The sequence below is a fragment of the Empidonax traillii genome, unplaced genomic scaffold (genome assembly GCF_003031625.1).
Source record: "Empidonax traillii isolate 1590-97213 ecotype Southwest subspecies unplaced genomic scaffold, ASM303162v1 scaffold448:size1359114, whole genome shotgun sequence".
NCBI lineage: Eukaryota > Metazoa > Chordata > Aves > Passeriformes > Tyrannidae > Empidonax > Empidonax traillii.
The window spans coordinates 274,222-292,607 of NW_020955641.1; the positions used below are offsets into that span (position 1 = coordinate 274,222).

At 58.7% G+C, this 18,386-nt stretch overlaps 2 protein-coding genes across 4 annotated transcripts in view; one reads left to right on the top strand and one right to left on the bottom strand.

Annotated features, from left to right (window-relative positions):
• Positions 1-18,327, bottom strand: BCL2L1 (BCL2 like 1). Of its 3 annotated transcripts, none has more exons than XM_027895041.1 (3): positions 18,300-18,327; positions 16,854-17,528; positions 1-1,762 (listed from the first exon to the last, which is right to left on the bottom strand). In XM_027895041.1, exons 2-3 carry the CDS (start codon positions 17,415-17,417, stop codon positions 1,625-1,627), a joined length of 702 nt encoding a protein of 233 aa, XP_027750842.1. In that variant the 5' UTR covers positions 17,418-17,528; positions 18,300-18,327; the 3' UTR covers positions 1-1,624. The 3 variants fall into 3 exon arrangements, with proteins under 3 accessions (XP_027750842.1, XP_027750841.1, XP_027750844.1); XM_027895040.1 differs by lacking the exon at positions 18,300-18,327 and adding an exon at positions 17,774-17,890; XM_027895043.1 differs by lacking the exon at positions 18,300-18,327 and adding an exon at positions 17,774-17,889 and having other exon boundaries at positions 16,854-17,523.
• The window catches only part of LOC114062978 (basic proline-rich protein-like), a 9,419-nt gene continuing 8,546 nt past the window's right edge, over positions 17,514-18,386 (top strand). The window contains exon 1 of the mRNA XM_027894952.1: positions 17,514-18,341. Coding sequence (XP_027750753.1) covers positions 17,514-18,341 — 828 coding nt within the window. The remainder of the gene's footprint in view (positions 18,342-18,386) is intronic.

Genomic DNA, 18,386 nt, shown 5'->3' on the forward strand with positions numbered 1-18,386 from the left:
TCCAATGACAACTTTATTAGTGGATCACCTCCACCTGCAATCCAAAGCGTTCAATGTTTGGGCTAATGTTAGTCCTCGTGCTCCCCGTGGGGGATCTGAGCGGATCCCACATGGGGAGCGCAAGTCTGTGCTCAGTGGCCAAGTGAGCCCCCCTGGAGCGTCTGGTTCTCCCCCCCCCACCTCCATCCCACCTTGGCCTCTGCAGGGAGCATGGCCCCACACATAAATACGGACAGACAAGATAACAAAAATAGCATTGAGTATTCACAAATGAATTAAAAACTACTCGACCTGTACAGAGCAGAGCGCGGGCGCGTGTACGTCGACAGGCCCGCGTGGACAGCTGTGCGTGCCAGTGGTGGGCTCTGAAGGATGAGGGGGTTTATTCTGGAAGCTATTAAAGGCTGGAGGTTCCCTGCTCCAGCAGCAGCAGGAGCAAGGGAGGGATGAGGGGGAGGGAAGCCAGACACCTCAGTCACTGCATGCACCCGCAACAGCCACGCACGGATCTGCCAGGGATCTGCCTGCGCTATGGGACTGGGAGCAAAAGGGACAGCACGGGAGAGGCTCCCACTGTCCCCAAAGAGGCTTCCCAGTGGCCAGCACGGCTCTCAGCCAGTGCCAGCCCTCTCTCTCTTTCACCTCCTCTGGGCTTGCTTCCCTGCTGGTCCCATGGATCGGCTGCTCCCTGGGCTTTGCCACCTCTGTGAAGGACATCACTTCCCCTGCCCTTTCCAATCCCTGGTTCTGGATTCCTGGACACCACAGCCCCAGCTCTCTGCAGAGCTCCTTGTGCCAGGGACAAGTGCTCTCCCCCTTGCCTGCCTCCCTCCTTTGCCAGCCCAGAGGAGCAAGGCTGGGGACAGACGAGCCCAGCCCCACAGCCATCTACATTCGGGAGGAGGAGGAGGAGGAAGAGGACAAGGAACCCTCCCAACCAGGCACAGCCCTGGGCCTGGTACACCATCCCAATCCGGGACTGGATGCAGCTCCCAGCAGCTGATGCCCAGGGAGAAGAGGGTTTGGGGGGCTGAGGGCAGAGCTCCTCGCCCCCGGCCTCTGCCTCTTCCTCCTGCTCCCCCCGCCACAGGGATGAGCTCTGCCTGGAAAAGCAAGGACGGGACAGGGACGCAGGGAAGCTCCATCCCGCTGTGCAGCCTGCCTCTTCCCGGTGCCTAAGCATGGAGACGGGGGCATGGAGCCTGACCCTTGCTCTGGCTAGGGAACCTTATATTAGTGACACATCTACACACACGCACGCACTCACACATGCAAAAATAAGTCTGTTTATTCTCTTCCACGTGGTCTGGAGGACCCTGCAGGGCTGGGACACCTTCTAGCCTGTTGCCCCACAGCTGCCTGGATCTCCCCGGCGCTGGGAGCCGGAGGCTGAAGTGCTGCATTGGCCTCAGCGCCTTTAAAACACAACGGAACAGTAAATAAAGACGGGCTACGATAAAAGGAGCTGGGTGGCACGAGGGAGGCGACTCCGTGGAGCAGGGTTGGTGCTCAGCCGGGACCCAGGAGCTGCTCCCCCGCGCTGGTGCCGGTGCTCGGGAGCGGAGTGTAGTGGATGTGGCGGTGAAGGCGCAGCCGTCCTGGCGACGGGGGGCTCGTCGGCGGGTCACTTGCGGCTCAGCAGGGATCCCAGCAGAAGCACTCCGGCCACCGTCGCCCCGGTCAGGAGCCATTTGTTGAAGGTCTCCTGGCCCTTCCTCACCTCGGCAGCAGCATCGTTCCCGTAGAGGTCCACAAAGCGCTCCTGCGGGAAGAGGGAAGGGTGAGCAGAGGGGTGGGAGCGGAGCACGGAGGGAAGGGGCTCCCGCTGGCAGGAGAGCGGTGGTGTGGAGCGGGCGGATGACAGATGCCTTGTGCCTCCTCGCTCTGAATCATGCACAGAGGGCAATGGGGGAAGCACAGGACCAGTCATGAGAGAAGAGGATGCCAGAAAGGATTTGTGAGGAGAACACCACGCAGGCAGGGCAGGGGATGCATCACGTGCTCTCGGCTCTCTAAAATTAGCATCCAAGTGTGATAGAAATCATTGCAGCAGGAACACACTGGGCTCCGTTCCCTGGCCGAGGCCTGGGGAAGCAGGAGCAGGGCTGATGCCCACAGTTGTGAGCCCACACCATGTATCCCACCACTGATTTCATCTCCCCGCTGCTTCATCCCGGCACGACGAGCGCTCCCACATCCTGGCCCTCACAGGTTACTCCACAACACCGACTGGATTTCATGAATCCCTGTGGCAAAGGCAGACACTGGGTCGCCAAACTACTGCCTTCCCACGGCTTCAGGAGAGCAGGCCAAGCACGAGGCTTGGCCAGGAATGCAGTCACTCCGGCCCAGCTCGTCCAAGCCAGCTGCCTCCAGCCCTTCATCTCCAGCAAGAGCTGGGAAGATTTAGGAAGAACCACAGCCCCTCTCCCTGGGGCTGGGGGCAGGTGGCCATGGCCTGGACTGGGGGAGATGGATGGCAGAGAGAAACCACCAGAGTTGAACTGCTCCTGAAAACAGGCACGTCGTGCCCAGGTAGCCCCTCCATGGCACACTGCCAACCCTCCTGCTGCCCCGGGCACCAGGAACCTTGGCCCACTGTGAGGAGAGCTGCTGGGGTCCCTGGGTCGCACACAGAAGGGCAGGAGGGGTCCCTGGGCAGGCTGTAGGAAGCAGGGAAACATATGGCCCAGGATCTCCCAGGTTTATCAGGGCTGAGCAGGAGCCACAGGGCCAGAGGGAGCGGGAGCTGTGAGCTCCAGGCTCGGGGATCGCCAGCAGGTTGGCGTCAGCAGGGGCTTGATGCTGTCGCACCTCAGGTCCATCTTCCCAACAAGGTCCCCTGTTCCCTGATAAGTGAAGGCAGTTCCAGTAACCCGGCTGCTCTGGGAAAGCAGAGATAAGCCCAGCTGACGCTGTGCTCATGTCATGCCTCACCACGGGCTCCACGCAGACTGGAGCAGCATCCCTGCCTGCCCTCCCGGTCTGGCAGCTCTGCCTGCACGTTGCTTCCCACGCCTGCCCACAGCCTGCGGCCACAGGGCTGCAGGGGTTGGGTGCCCAGGTCATGGTTGGCACCCGTGTCACTCATGGAACATGGTGCCAGTCTCCCAGCTCCCACTAAACAGCTGCACGCTCGCTCCCAGGGAGCCAGGTTGTGTCCCTCTCCATGGCCTCCCCACCACGGGGGATCCGGTCCTTGATGGGCTGCACCTCAGCACCCACCTCTGCCAACAAGGCTCTTCTCCACCTCTCACCAAACACCAGCATCTCCACCTCCCCCGTCCGCCTTCCACACCCTGTGACCATGAGGAGGTACCCACAGACCCAAGGGCAGGGTGTTGGGACAATGGGGACTTTGGGATTTTGCTTACTCACCCCAGGGCATGTCACTGCTGCTGCCTCACTCAGAGTCCTCTTTAGGGATGTGACAATCATCCCCATGACTCACACCACATACATGGAGTGGCAGAAGGCAGCTCGCTTCCCACCATGCCTGCCAGCTGGCATGGGATCCGTGGAGGTGTTTCACTGTGTCCCAGCCCCACAGGAACGGGCAGCTCGCAGGCAGGTGCTGTCCAGGGAGAAAGGTGAAGGCTGCTGCCCACTGCCAGCCCCTCTGCCCGGCCACTCGCCCAGGGAACAGCCAGTGACGTGCTGCAGGAGAGGGATGGGAGGAAAGCCCAAACCCAAGGAGGGGGTATTTTAAATTCTGGCACAGGAATTCCCTCTGCTGTCAGGTGGTGATGAGCACAGAGCTGCGACAGGGCAGGGCAAGCAGCAGCAAACTGAGAGAGAGCAGGCTGGCAGGGATGGAGGGCACAGGGAACTGGGGCAAAAGACACAGCCTTATCCAAAAACACCACCCTCACAACATCTGTGCCAGGGGAGGTTTAAGTTGGACGGGAGGAAAAGGTTCTTCACCCAGAGGGTGGCTGGGCATTGGAACAGGGTCCCCAGGGAAGTGATCCTGGCACCAAGCCTGAACCAGAGTTCAGTGAGCATTTGGACAACGCTCTCAGGGACAGGGTGGGATTGTTGGGCTGTCCTGTGCAGGGCCATGAGGATCCCTGTGGGTCCCTTCTCTCTGTGCCAGGGCCCTGGCCCCAGGGATGGTCCTCCCCTGGGACACACCTCCCTGACACTCACACACAGCACCTGGTCCTGCAGGGTGCTCAGCAGGAGGAAGGAGGCTGCACCCTCCCAACGCATTCCCCAGAAAAACCTGCTTTCCTCAGGGAGTCAGTAGGACCTGCCCCACTGAGAGTCCCACACATCTCCACAGGCTCCTCCTGCCCCGTGGCAGGGATGTCCCCGCTGTTCCCAGGAAGGCTGCACTGGTGGACAGGGCCACACAGCCACCTGGCCTCTCCATGGGACAGGCACCCCCCCGGCCGGGCAGGGAGCCAGGGAGGGCTGGCAGCACGCTCTCCCTGCTGCTTTTTCCATGGCATGTGCCGCCGAGCTTGTGGAAAGGCAGTTCCAAGAAGCGTGTTTTGAAGCCCTTACTTCTAAGAAAAGGAAGTGTTTGCTGCAGGAGAGATAAATGGCGCACGGTGAACGCAGAGCTATCGGGTGCTACAGACGGAGGGCAGCACGGCCAGAGCCTGGCACGGGCAGGGAGGGGGCATGAGCCCTTCCCCTTCCCTTGGGAAGGGAGCAGCAGCTGCTGGATCCACAGCTGGGGTCCGCAGGGGACCCGAGGAGAGCGCCTTGCCCTTCCTCGGGGAAACCGCCCCAGGAGTTGTGATAGCTCAGCCCCTGCACAACTGTGATCCCAGATGTGTCCCCTGGGAAACAGATCCCAGACCGGAGGGAGTGGGAAAACAGGCAGGAGTATCCTCCCTGCCTGCTCGGGGGGGGGGGGGTTGAAGGTTAGGGAAAGGCAGCTTGCTCTGTTCCCACACCACCCTGGGCCTTCGCTGCTCTGCACCTGAAGCTCAGCACTCCCGGGACTGATCCTGACCTCTCTGTCCTGGTGTTTGGGATCTCAGGCTAGCCCAGACACGTCCAGATATTTCTGGCCTCCCCCCAGTCACCTTTATCTGAGAGGAAATATTTGGAATTCCTGAGTCAATCACAAGGACTGTGGTAGCAACAGCACGTCAGTGTCCCAGCGGCTCTCTCTCCCTGTGCCAGTGGGCCTCTTCCAGCAGAGGGGATGGGTTGTTCCCCTGCTGAACACCCTGTTCCACAGCTGAACACCCGTCACATCCCCTTCCCCACCCCAGGTGACCAACACGTCCCGGAGGAGGACGCTCTGGGGCAGGCAGTGAGGAAGCAGAGACGTTATTCCTACGCAAGAGGCAATCCCTTGCCTTGGCCTCTCCTCCCCAGAGCTGGGGAAGGAAGAAACGTTTTCTTGCTGGAGCCTAACCCAGCACTTGCTGGGGGAATTGGGGTGAGGGGGGCTTCCCTCCTTGCACAAGGCAGAGGACCCGGAGAATCAGGCTCCACCACCCCCCACAGAAGCGGGGCAGGAAGGTTCTGTAGTGCCAAAGGTTCTCTGGATACTGGCTGAGACACCACTCACATCCTGGCCTGGGAAGTGGAACACCCAAAATTTGAGGCTCTCACTGGTTTCGCTGGTTTCATTCACCAGCGCTGCCTGCATGGGAGGGAGAACAGTTGCTGGATCCCATTCAGGGTGAGCAGAGCAGAGCAGGTTCCTCTTTCAAGATAAGCCCCAACCCTTGGGGAAAGAGGATTCGGTGACATCAAGCCGTGAGGGCAGGTGAAGGAAGCAGATGTGGGCAATGAATCCCCATCTGGCCCCTGGTGAGGCGGGAGAGCAGAGAGGGGAGGGCTCTGAGTTTGGGGTTCAAAGCTTGCCTTGCACAGGACACTGAAGGATAGGAAGGTAATCGAGAACACTGGTACACAGCTCTGAAAACCAGCAGAGAAGAGTCAGGCACTACTGGGAGTATTCAGGTGAACTGGTGGCACTTGGTCAGACTTTGACAGGGAGACTCAGACTCCAGCACGGGCTCTGGAGCTTCCCCACAGCCCCAGTACCCAGCCAGGCACCCACAGCAACCACCTCAGCACGCACAGCAGCCTTTTCCACCCAAGGATCCTCATCTCTTTCATCAAAACTGAGCTGGTTCTCCAAAACCTCCCGTGGGATAAGTCAGCACTGTTCCCAGATGGATCAGCAGAGATGCAGGGAGGTTAAGTGCCTTCCCCAGAGCTGTATGCAAGCCAGCAGCGTGAGCCACAGCATCTGACTCCCAACCCAGGCATTCTCATCACGAGGCAATGTTTCCCTTGAAAACAAGGCTGTTTCTGTTTTACCTTCGCCGTAAGTACAGCTGTGTTCCTGCTCAGAGGTCTAACAGCAACCGCCGGCCAGGAGCGGAGTCATCTGGATGACCAGACATTTGTTAATGAGATGCTGGGAACAGTTTTGTGCTGAGCAGAGAGACAAGGACGGAAAAAGAAAGACTGCAGCTCAGAGCACAGACCACAACAAAGCCCTGCATCGACAGCAACCTGCTCCCAGAGCCCCCTTGAGCTGCCAGCTCACCACATGGGACTGGCATATGTGAACCTGGAGGTGAAACACGGCGGGGGGAAAGGCAGCTGAGAGCTTTAAGAATAAAAGAAAACATAAGTATTCCCAAAGGATGCCACTAGGATCCTGTAAACACATCTCTGTGGGTCCCTGTGTGATATGAGAAGAGATCCTGGAGGCTCTCCCTCTGCCCTGTTTCCCCTCACACCGTATCTCTGTGTGGCTCCCACCACCCCCACCCTGGAAAGGAGGGCAGCAGGGACAGAGTGTGACTGCATCAGTCACAGCCCTGCCTGCAGTTATCAGGACTTGAGGTCAAGGTGAGCCCCAGACACAGCAGCATGCCAAGGGCCTGCCATCCAAGGCCGAAGTCTCAGACCTTCTCCACAGAAACACAGAATCTTACAATGGTTGGAAGAGACCTTAAAGAGACCATCTAATTCCAATCCCCTTCAACGGGCAGGGAAGATCCACAGTTCATCCCCCTGCTCCCCACCAGCAACCCTGGGCAGGTTTGGAATGGGGTGGGCAAGGGGCTCTGGGGACAAGGGGAGAGGAAGGGGCTTTGGGGACAACACGCTGCAGGTGCAAATACTCCAGAGACTCAGCTCTAACTGTTATGCAAATGGTGACCTCCAGGGAAGCAGCTGCTGATCTCCATGACAATGGCAGGGAATGCCACCCACCCACTGCCTCTCCAGCCCTGGGAGCCCGGTGGCGCTGGGGTGTTGAGGGTGCTGGGGTGCTGTCCCTGCCCAAACCCCAGGGTTCTCCATTCACTGAAACCTGCGACTCTGGAGGAGGCAGCCATAAATTCAAAAGGGTCAATTACACAAGCACATCCCCTCCTCATTCTCCTCCCACTGAGCTGAGGGGCTTCACTGTGGGGCTGCAGGGTGGGGGGACCAGCAAGGAGGCTGCCTCTAGGGCCAAAGCCCAACAGACCTTCGGGGCTCCAGCCTAGCCCGGGCCAAAGCCAGCTCTTTTCTAACCAGAAACAAACCCTCACTAGCACATTCCAGCCCTAATCCTTGCCGTGGCAGCCTCCTGTCAAACTGGTTTCATCACCGGCTCCAGGGAACCTGCAATAACCCCACACCATTCAGCACAATTTCAGCGTTTTCCAAATACATGAAAGAGGCTACGGTGACAGCTGTAACCCCCGTCCCTGCCCCGGGAGACTGCTGCGCACAGCACGAGATGGAGAGCAGGGAATTGCGCTCTCCGTTCCAGAAATCTGCTGAAACATTCATGTGTATTAAAGCCGGAGACGATGTGAATGACTAATCCACTTGCATCCATCTTTCATCAGTGTTTTCTCCCAGAGCTAACCGGGCTGAGGGCTCCCGAAGGTGCAGCAGCCCCGGCCGGCACCGGTCCCGCTCGGCAGCGGGACGGCTGGCAGGCAACACGGCCCCCGGTACAAAGGCACAGCGAAGAACACATTGGCTGAGCCGGATCCACTCAAGAGATTAGCACCTGCTGGGAATGGGATTGTTTTCCAAAGGGCATTAAGTGGAATAGTCCGAGGAAAGACGGTCTCTCTGATGCTTCTCCCCACCGGACAGATGGTGTCTGAGCCCCGCAGCGGAGCAGCCTTTGTGCGAGGGGCGCGCTCGGGGGGCAGGGAAGGCTCCTGCTTTCATGTCCCGGTTATCTGCCCGGGAGCGACGAGTGCCACGGCCAGATCGCTGTGCCGGACAGCACCTCGGCAGGGTCACCCCCACCCGGGGAACTGAGCTCAGTTTTCACCTTGTCACTGCTCTTCCCGGACGTCACAGCTCCTGTGCAATCGCGCCCTTGTGTAACCGTGGGGAAACCTGTGCCGAGGAGATGTGCCATGCTCACGTGTGCCTGGCTGCGGAGCCACGTTCCCTCCCGCCAGGGGACGAGTGGGCGACGCTGACAGCTCTCCCCGGCCCTTGCCCTCGCTGCAAGCCTCATCCCAAAGGGAATGGCGGCATTACCAGGGCCCATGGATAACAGGACAGCCCTCAGGGGAGGTGGGCCCTAGGGAATGGCTGCCCAGTTCTGCCTCAGCCACTCGTCCTCCAGCATCCCAGAGGAGCGAGGGCCAAGCTCCACCACTTCCCACTTCAGCCCCAGCACCTCACGAGGCTGCTGTAATTCTTACATGCCACTTGAATGAAAAAAAAAAGGGGAAAGGGTGGAGGTGCAGGAAGAGGAGGAAGATGTGCTCATTCTGTTTTCACTTCCTGTTAGTCCACATGAAATCTCAAATGATTCAGGCCACAAAGTCCCTTTTAGCAAAATCCTTGCTGACTTGAGGGCAGGAAGCACAGTAGGCAGCTGATGCAGCAAACGTGGGAGAGAGCAGTGCAGCATGAGAAGGAGACTTTGTGCTCTGCCCTGGGCTCCTCCATGCATGTTGTTGCATGAAATAATCACTGGCTGGTGCACTGGAAGCTTCTAAATGAGGTCAGTTGCTCTATTAAAAGATATTAGCTCTCCAGCAAGTTTAATACGCTGGTGAGCCATACCAGTACAGGATGGAGGCACTTGCAACACTCCATTATGGCCCATTTACAGGTAGCAACACCTCATTTTCCCCATACATAAGTCATATGTCACACAGGCACTACCCAGGGCCACACACACACCCAGCTCTCACATCCCAGCCCAAACCCCGAGCCAGCTCACCGCGAGTCACACACACAGAGTAATGTCACACAGCCACTAGCCATGTCCCTGCACAACTCTCGTAGTGTCCCAGCCTTCCTCAGCCTCAATGGTGGCACAAACCAGAGAGATGGGCAAATGGGACCGGTATCACTTGGAGAAGTGAGCAGGCAGACAGCTGTCCTGCTCCACCTGAGCGTGACATTAGCTGCATTCAAACCACTTCTCTGAGCTTTCCAAAGAGCCCTTCACCCTCCTGCAGAGAAGAAAACCCTTCCACGCTCCTTCAGGGAGCAGCCAGCTCCAGCAGCTCCCTTTCAAGTCCTACCCCAGGAGCCAGGTCACTGCGGCCCCTCGCGCTCCTGGTGTGAGCAGCTCCAGCTCCTGCTCCAAGCCCTGCCTGCTGCCAACTTGTCACGTTTTGGAGTGTTTGATTTTACTCTTAAGAGCACCTGTCTGGCAGCGGTAGAGGCAGGGAGAACCTGCCTGCTCTTTGTTCTTGGCCAGGTGGAGCACAGAGCAGGACACCTGCCTCGGTGGTCCTCTGAGCTTCAGGTGCAGGGCTGTGAGCCAGGGACCTCCAGGTCCGTCCCAGATCAGGAGTGGGGGCTCAAGAGCTGAGCCCAGCCCCGCTCCCACCGGAGGCTCCTCATCTCCAGGGCTCATCTCCCGGAGCAGGATACTGATGCCAGGAGCTAGCTACTAATTGGATCTACTTAAATCAGCAGCTACGTCTGCAGACACAGCTGAAACACAAGCTTGAGCAGGAAGGAGGATAATGCAATAAATTCAAGCAGCTCTCCCCCAGGGAATTGCACAGACCCCTGAAACTTCCCTCTTTGCAGATACAGCCTATTACCCTTCCCCGGGCACGCTGTGCCAGTGCAGGGGCAAGCAGCTGTTGAAAGAGTAACCAGCCCAAAGCCCCCTACAACACCAAGCTCCCCCAGCTCTCTGCTCCCAGCAGCAGAGGGAAGGTAGACCAGTTCCAGCACAACGCTCAAACAGTCCCCGTGGCCATGGGAGCCTCTCTGGTTAACGCTCCGAATCCCGCTCCTCCCTCCCTCCCTCGCTACCCCGGAGGCAGGCAGGCAGGCAGCAGCTGAGTGCACTGGGTTTCCCATTAAAGAGATCCTGAGAGACAGCACTGGGCTGGTACACGTGAGCACGTGTCCGAGAGAAGACACGGGCGGGCGGGCGGCTGGAGAGAGATGCTGGAGCTGCAGCGGGCGTTCCCGCCTGCAGGCAGTCCTTCCCAGCACTGCTCAGCCCTCCCGATTCTTTTTTTCCCCCTTTTTTTTTTTTTTTTTTTTTGTGCTAACTAAATTAAACATGAGGATAAAATAAGCAAAAAAATACCTAAAAATAAAAAATAAACCGAGCATTTCTACAGCACAACTAGGTCACAGCTCCCCAGCATGCGAGTCGTGGCAGCCACGGCTCAGCCCCTTGAGCCCTCCCTGGGTTCAAAACTGACATCTCTCTTAAAAGGCTGCCCCCGAAACCCACACCTGCTCCCCGGTAAGCCCAGCTGGAGCCATCTGCTAACGGCTCTGCCTCCCGGCAGCCCTGGGCACCCTCGCTCCAGAGCACAGGGCTGCTCAGCTGCTGTGGCAGAGAGTAACCCCCTTCTCCCCACCTGAACACGGCAGGGCCAGCCCGTGCCCTGAGACTGCTGCCCCCCTCTGTGGGTGCACCTCTCCCACGCCTCTGGAATGCACGTTCCCTAACTTTAGCTCTTGGCATCCCAAGGATGATTAGGAGCAGGACTTCAAAGAGATCCTGCACCAAGCTACCCCTCCGCTCATCCTTCCAGGTGAGGAGCAGGGAGGAGGAAGTTTCCCGGTCCAAGGCCAGGGCAGTAAAGCAAGGAGTGCCCTGGCACCGAGGGATGCCGCTTCCCTTTCATGCCTCTACTCTGTGTCTTAATCTGCAGTGGCTCAGAACAATAGTGTTTAAGGGAACCATCCCACGAGGGAGGGTGGAGGAGGAGAGCAGAGGGTGGAGGAGAGCGTGGCTGCTCTCCTGCCACCACAAGGCACAGCCACCCGCAGCGAATACCTGTGCTCTGAGTCAGCAGGTAGGTCAACATCCCGGCTGCTCTCAGGATCCCCAGAGGGGACAGAACAGCTGCCCCCAGCCCCCTTCTGCTCCCACAGCAGAAGCCACCATTAATTCCTTGCCTCTCGGTTCAGCAGGTCTGCAACACTTCTACAACTGATATCCATCCCCCTCCCTTCCCCCAGCTCCTCCTGGGAATGCTCTGGCTCTACAGCTAGTGAGGAAAGAGCTGCTAGAGAAATACTCCTTGTAACGTCAAGATGGGACTGCGCTCGCAGCCGTCAGCTGCTTGGTAAAAACCCAGGGAGAGAGAAGCTTAAGCAAAGGTCTCGGATCGCCACACCACCATTCATCTGCAGCCGGTGTGTGCCGCAGGCGTGTCATCGCTCCCGGGTGACACAAACCGTACAGAAGCTCCAGAGAAATCAGGCACAGCACCCTAGACGCGTACAGAAAGCTGCAGCTTCCACTGGGGAGAAGAGAGCACGTTGCTCCCATCCACCCCTTCTGCTGCACTGGGACACCCCATTGCTGCTGAAACAGGGAGAGACCCCGGGCAATGCTCCGGGGACCCGGCTCCGGCGTCTGAGAGGAGCGGGATGAGCAGGCGGAATGACATTGCTGAGAGCAGCTGTGAACACAGAGCAGCAAGAAACAGTTTGTTAATTATTTCACAGGTCTTTTTTTAAACGACGCTCAGCTCTTCGGATTAAAGAACCTCGGAGTGCTTTACGGATCCGAGTTGCCAGCAGCTCCCCTGGGAGGGAGGGAAGGAAACGTTATCCCTTTCACTGAAGGACCCCGGGGTTAAGTGGGCTGCTCTGAGCCACAGCCAGCCACGGGCAGGAGCTTGGGCTTTCCAGGCGCCTGCTCTAATCACACATCTAAGGAACGTAATCAAACTGCACCGCACACCGAGAGGCAGCAGGGAAAACAGGCAGGGCCCCAGAGAAAGGAAAACCAGTTTAAAGGGGGTGAAGAGCAGAGCTCTGAAATCAGCCTTTGCATCGCTCTCGGTCTAGTGGCAGGAATGCTGCTGCGGGCCGGGCAGGAAGCTGCAGTGGAAGTCATTCCAATGGCATTTCCTGGAGAGCACTGCAGAAAAGCCTCCCAGGTCGCAGGCAGGGTGAGGAGCTGCCAGGGCTCTGCTGAGCCCAGTTCTCCAGCCCTCAGTGAGGATGCAGCTACCTGGGCTGCTCACTCCAGGCAGGACAGTCCGAGCCAAGACCCTTCCAGCAGCTCCCAAAGCTAGAGAGGAACACCTAGGATTGTGAAGGGACGGAGGGTACCCCGCTGGCAGGAGGACTACTTTTTTCACCCCAAGCAGGTGATGACAATGGGGCCACGGTCTCAGCTGCAAGGGATCGAGGCTGTAAAATAATTACAGAGGCCAAAGTGCAAAGTGACAGCCCAGCTGAGCTCCACAGGCCACTGAAGGGGATTCACAGAATGGTTTGGGCTGGAAGGTACCTTAAAGTCCGTCTCATTCCAACTCCTCTGCCAAAGGCAGGGACTCCTTCCACCAGCCCAGGTTGCTCCAAGCCCCGCCCAACCTGGCTGTGAACACTTGCAAGGACCGGGCAGCCACAGCTTCTCTTGGTAACCTGTGCCAGAGCCTCAGGACCCCCACAGGGAAAAATTCCTTCCTAACATACAATCTGACCCTGCCCTCTGTCAGTGTGAAACCATTGCCTCTTGTCCTGTCACTCCATCCTTTTGTCCAAAATCCCCCTGCAGCTCTCTTGGAACCTCTTTAGGCATTGGAAGGGGCTCTAAGGTCTCCTCAGAGCCTTCTCTTCTCCAGGCTGAACAATCTCAACTCTCGCAGTCTGTCTCAACAGAATTCATCTCCAAGAGTGCAAAGCGTGGCTTTGGTTATGCTCCGTCACCTCCACAGTCAGCTCTGCTGTGTGGTGGTGCGGTGACCAGCACATGAAACCAATCTCAAACAGGATTAGAAGTGCTGGGACATCCCCGAAAAAAAACATGTTCAATGCTCAGAAGGGCAGAGCTCTGGCAAATGACACTCCCAGGTAAGGTGGTGTTGGCAGGGACAACTTGTGCAGGATACCTGGGTGATGGCACAAGGTCAAGAAGTGTTTCCCAAGAGCTAAGAATCAAAGTGTAGCTCTCAACCTGAAACCATTGAGGAGCCTGGAGCCAGAGCACAGGACGAAATCCCAGCTGCACTCTGTCATATGACACAGGCTGAGTCATTTCCTACCATTCAGAAAAAACTAAAAAGATAGAAAATGAGTGTGCTATATTGAAATCTTCAAAGGGTTTTCCCCAAAGAGAACCACAAGCTTCCAAGTCCACTGCAGAGCAACGCAACACATGTCCTGGCACACAAAGTCCTGTGTGGCCAGGGCCAGCTGAGAGCCCGGGAAGCACCACGCAGTCACAGGAAGCAGTCCATCCTCCTTCAGCCTAGCCCAGTTTGTTGGGATTCAGATGTGACTGGTGACAAAGATGCCGTTTGCTTTCACAGCCCCCTCACACTGTTCCCACCACAGGCCCTACAAACAGGAAACCTTTGACTTGCCACCCACAGATACACCTCCAAGCCCCTCCAGAATACCCTCCTTAAATCCCACTCTGAATGTGGGTTTAGCCTTGAAGAAAATGCTGTCATGCACTGGAGGGTCACAGCCAGGCAGGAACTACTGCTCACTTTCCTTTCTCAAACAGATTAAGCACGGTCAGTACATCTCTGCCTGCCAGGCTCTTTCCTGCTCGCTCTGCGCTTCCCCCTCCCGCCTTCCCTCTCACCAGATTTCTCCCTCCATGACTCCCGATACCCACTGGGATCACCATTTGAACTTCACGGCTAGTGGGATCTGGTCCTGGCCAAAGCAACTGCCCCAGGAAAGCTTCTTCTATAGATCTGATGGCTTGCCAAGGCAGCAGCTCTCTTCTGGCTGGTTATTAAATGTTCCCCTTGGGTTGCTCTCGTTTGTTTGTTTTCCCAGTGCCAGATTGCAGAGAGGAGGGCAAACCGAGGCAGTGACAAAACGCTCCCAGGTTAACGCTATGGAGCGAGATTTACTGTTTCCCCCTTGCCTTAAAAAACGATTTCTCAAGAGAACTGCTACAGCCCAGCACGCAGCAGCAGCCTCCAAAGGCACCTGCACCCCGCAGCCACCCTATGCTGCCTTTGTTCCACTGGTGGTGAATGAAACAGAGCTTCCTACACAGCCGAGCCGTGCAGCACTTGTGATGGAGCCACGCTCCTTCCCTCTTTCAGAGGGGCTTTCCAGGAAGAGAAGCGCTGCAGCTCTCCAAAGCACAAACCACCTGGGCCCCGCCGAGCAGGCCTGCCAGAACTTGCGCGCGTCTCACCGGGACCTGCCCGCTGCACCTCTCGGGAGCGCTTTGTTTGCGTGGGACAGGCTCTAACAGCTCCGATGCACCACGCAGAACTCCCTGTGCAAACAGGGCGGCGGGAGAGGGACGGCTCCGGCACAGCCAGGGCAGGAGGGTGGCACTGCTCTCGCAAGGGAGAGCTGGCAGCGGGCCAGCGGAATTCTCCCTGCAGCTGGAATCGCGCGAGAGCCGAGGGAAGCGAAGCATCCCCACGCACACCCCACACGTGAGGCACCCCGTGGAAATTATGGCCTCTGTCCCTTGGCATGGGCTGGGATGGATGCCCCTGAGAAGGGGCACGGTGAAACCTCAGCGTGGGGGGAAGCAATGGCCGAGACCTCGGACAGGCACTGTTTGCGGTTTGCAACAGGCTGGCAGCAGCCACACGCCCGGCCCTGGTTTTTAGGTGGCTGGTGAGGTGGATCCCCCCCACTTTGGCCTTCATCACCCTGCCCAGCTCCCCTCCAGCTCTCAGCAGAGCAGCACAGCCAGGGGAGGGAAGTTAGAAGCCCGGTTCAAGGTTAGAACAAGAGAGCAAGGCTGTCCCCTGAGTGGGAAACGGCGATTTTCAAAGCGAGAGCTGGTGGGCGGGTCAGATAGAGAGGAGTCCTGACCCTTCCGCAATCTGTTGAACAAATATTTGCTCCAAACAATTAATTTAGAGACAGACACAAAAAAATTGAAGAGTCTGAATCGTGATGGTTGGGGGTGGGGAACAGAGGGAGGAGGTATTTCATTCCCTGCAAGCAGGGACCAGTGATTTTCCACCAGTGATTTAATCTAAATCCCCCAGAGAGTTCATTTACAAAAAATCAGATTGCATTATCGCCTAGGTCTCCAGGATACAGCCCAATCCGTCACTAACAGCAACAGCCACACTAGCTTGGAAACCTCAATTTGATCACTCAATTCCAAGACTAATCTGTGGCTTTAAAAGCCAAGGCCAGAGGGAGGGGGAAGGACCTCTGAATTTGGCCAGGGTTATCTGCAGGATGAGAGAGCTAATGGGCCAGATAGAGCCAGATGAAATGGCCAGCAGATCCCGGGTTATTAATCGAAACCAAGCTCCTCTCCTTGCCTGAGCAGCCCCACCCAGGCAAGTGCCCCAGGGCGGCCACATTCTTGGAATTCCTGCACCCTTCGTGAACTGGCTCCCTCTCCCTGGGTGCACCGGCTCCCCCTCTTCTCTGGGGTCCCCAGCGTTGCTGGCCAGGCACAGGGAATTGGGAAGAGCCTTTCCTCTGTCAGGAGGGTGCAGAGCGCAATGCTGAGCTCTAAGGCTCCTGTCCCCTTCCCAAAATATGGGGTTCTGCTGATGGACCGTGAGCTGAAGGGGGCCAAGAGGCCTCAGCTCCCAGCAAGGAGGCGATTCCCCACTGTTTAGATGCTGATGCCTGACAGCGTGAACTCTTTCCCAGTGGGAACCGGTAAAGGTTACACCAGCAGGGAACCACTGGGCTGCAGAAGCCAAATGAAAACTCAGACATCTGTAGGTCATATACCTCCCGCCAGCAGTCCCAGGCTGCACTGCACACGGCCGGACCCGGCATTTCAAGAATGCTTCCTGAAGAAATGCTTATTCATGTTAATACCTCACCACTGAGAGCTCCCGGGGTTTGCTGCTGGGGCAGCTGGGAGCACTGCTCCCTGCCAAAGGGAGAAGCAGCTGCAGGTTTAGCAGCTCCCCAACACAGAGGTTGCCCCCATCTCAGCTCTGGGCTCCCACCACACCAGCTCAGACGGTCCCAGAAGCCCACCCACCCGCTGGAATCTGCTGTGGGATTCACTTCACCACGAGCAAGGCAGAGTGCTGTCTCCAGAATGAAGAAGTAGCTGTTACCTCGGGAAACCACCAGCCAGCCCACCACAGCACTGCCTTGGAGAGGAGGAAGCTCCACTCCCTGCTGTTAATGACACCAGGAATATCCCCCAGAGCAAGAGCTCTGCTTGAAGAACAAGCTTGGATGACATTAGGTTTCCAAAGGAAAACAGGTCTTTTACGTAACATCCAGGGAGATGGAGAAGAAACAGGGAGAAGGGCACGTCTGAGCACAAAACTGCTTGTGTCATTGTGGTGGACTGACCCTCTTGGGACAGTGTGTTAAGAACAGAGAGGGAAAGGCCACACACGCCTCTTTATCTCCCTGCAAGGGCCGGGACAAGCACCAGCACAAACACTGCTCCGGTTTGACCGGCCCCACTGCCAGCCTGGAGCGAGGGAGGCCACAGGCAGGCACCCCCCCCTCCCACCGCTGCAGAGAGGAGCTCTTACCCATCCGCCATTCTCCTGGATCCAGGGATCTAGGTGGTCGGTCAAGTACGTGGTCATCCACGACACAATGCGCTTCACCAGTACCCGCATCTCCTTGTCAACGCTCTCCACGCACAGGGCCCCCCCGAAGGAGAAGAAAGCCACGATGCGGCCCCAGTTCACCCCGTCACGGAACAGTTCGTTCACCACCTGCTCGAAGCTCTGGTAGGCCGTGCCGGGGGTGATGTGGAGCTGGGAGGTGAGGTCGCTGAACGCCCGCCGGTACCTCAGCTCGAACTCGTCCCCCGCCTCCCTCAGCGCCTGCCTCACGTCGGCCGCCCGCCGGATCTCGTGCACCTCCAGGCTGCTCCGGTGCACGGTGGCCCCGTTCACTACGTGGCCGGCGGCGGGCGCGTGCCAGGAGGGGCTCCCGTTGAGGACGCCGTCCATCTCGTCCTCCCCCGCCGCCGAAGAGTCAGTCCTGTTCTCATCATCTTCCTCCTCCAGCTGGCTCCAGCTGTACCCCTTCTGCGAGAGCTTGTAGGAAACAAAGTCAATCACCAACTCCCGGTTACTGCTGGACATTTTCACACCTGGGGCGCCCTCAATGAGTCCATGGTCCGGGGCACAAGCAGATCGGCGCTTAGCAGGTCCCGGCTCCGCTCCTCTTCCTCGCGATCGATGGAGACATCTGACCTTCGCACAGAGGAGGAGAGAGGCACCGAAACGGTTAATGCCACAGCTCTCAGATGCGCCCGCGCCATTACCACCGACAGCTTATCCTTAGACCGAGCTCACCCCCGCAGCTCTACGCCGAGGCTGAAGGGGGGGGGGGGGGGGCCACCGCATCGAAGAACCCACCGCAACGCCCCCCTCCCGGGACACCAACCCCAGGCCCCGGGGGCCCCCCCGGCTCGCCCCGAGCAGCCCCCAGGTCTCACCGGGTGCGGGCAGCGCCTTGGCAGGCCGGCAGCGGGCCGGGCCGGGGCGGAGGCGGCTCTCGTTGTGCTGGAGCTGCGGGCCGGCCCGGCCGCGCTCCGCCAGTCCCGGAGCGCCGCGGCGGCGGCACCGCCCCTGCCCGCCCCCGCCCCGCCCCGCCCGTTAAAGGACCCGGTGCCCCCGCCCCCTCCGCCGGCCCGATGTTGCCCAACAGGGGCGGCAGCGCTGCCCAAGGGTCACGGCAGCGCCGGCGGGGCCCGTTTTGATGGTATAACCACGGCCCCGGCGGGTGGAGGAGATGAACCGCTGAAAACCGGCGGGGGAGCGCTCGCCAGCGGGGCTCGCAAGGCACGGCCCGTCCAGGGGCTGCAGCCGCCCGACCCTGCTCCCGGGGACACCGCAGGGGGGAGCCGGTGCCCCCAGCCCACCGGACGGCTCCCACCGCTACCGGACCCCCTTCAAGCCCCCGGCCCACCAACCCCCCCGGTGCCCGGGCCGGTCCCGGCCCGCCCCCCCCGGCCGCCGTACCCGGGGGGCGGGGCCCGCGCACGAGGCCCGACACGGCGCACGGTTCGTCAGCAAATCAGCACCAGCGAGAGCCCCCGCAGGGGCGGG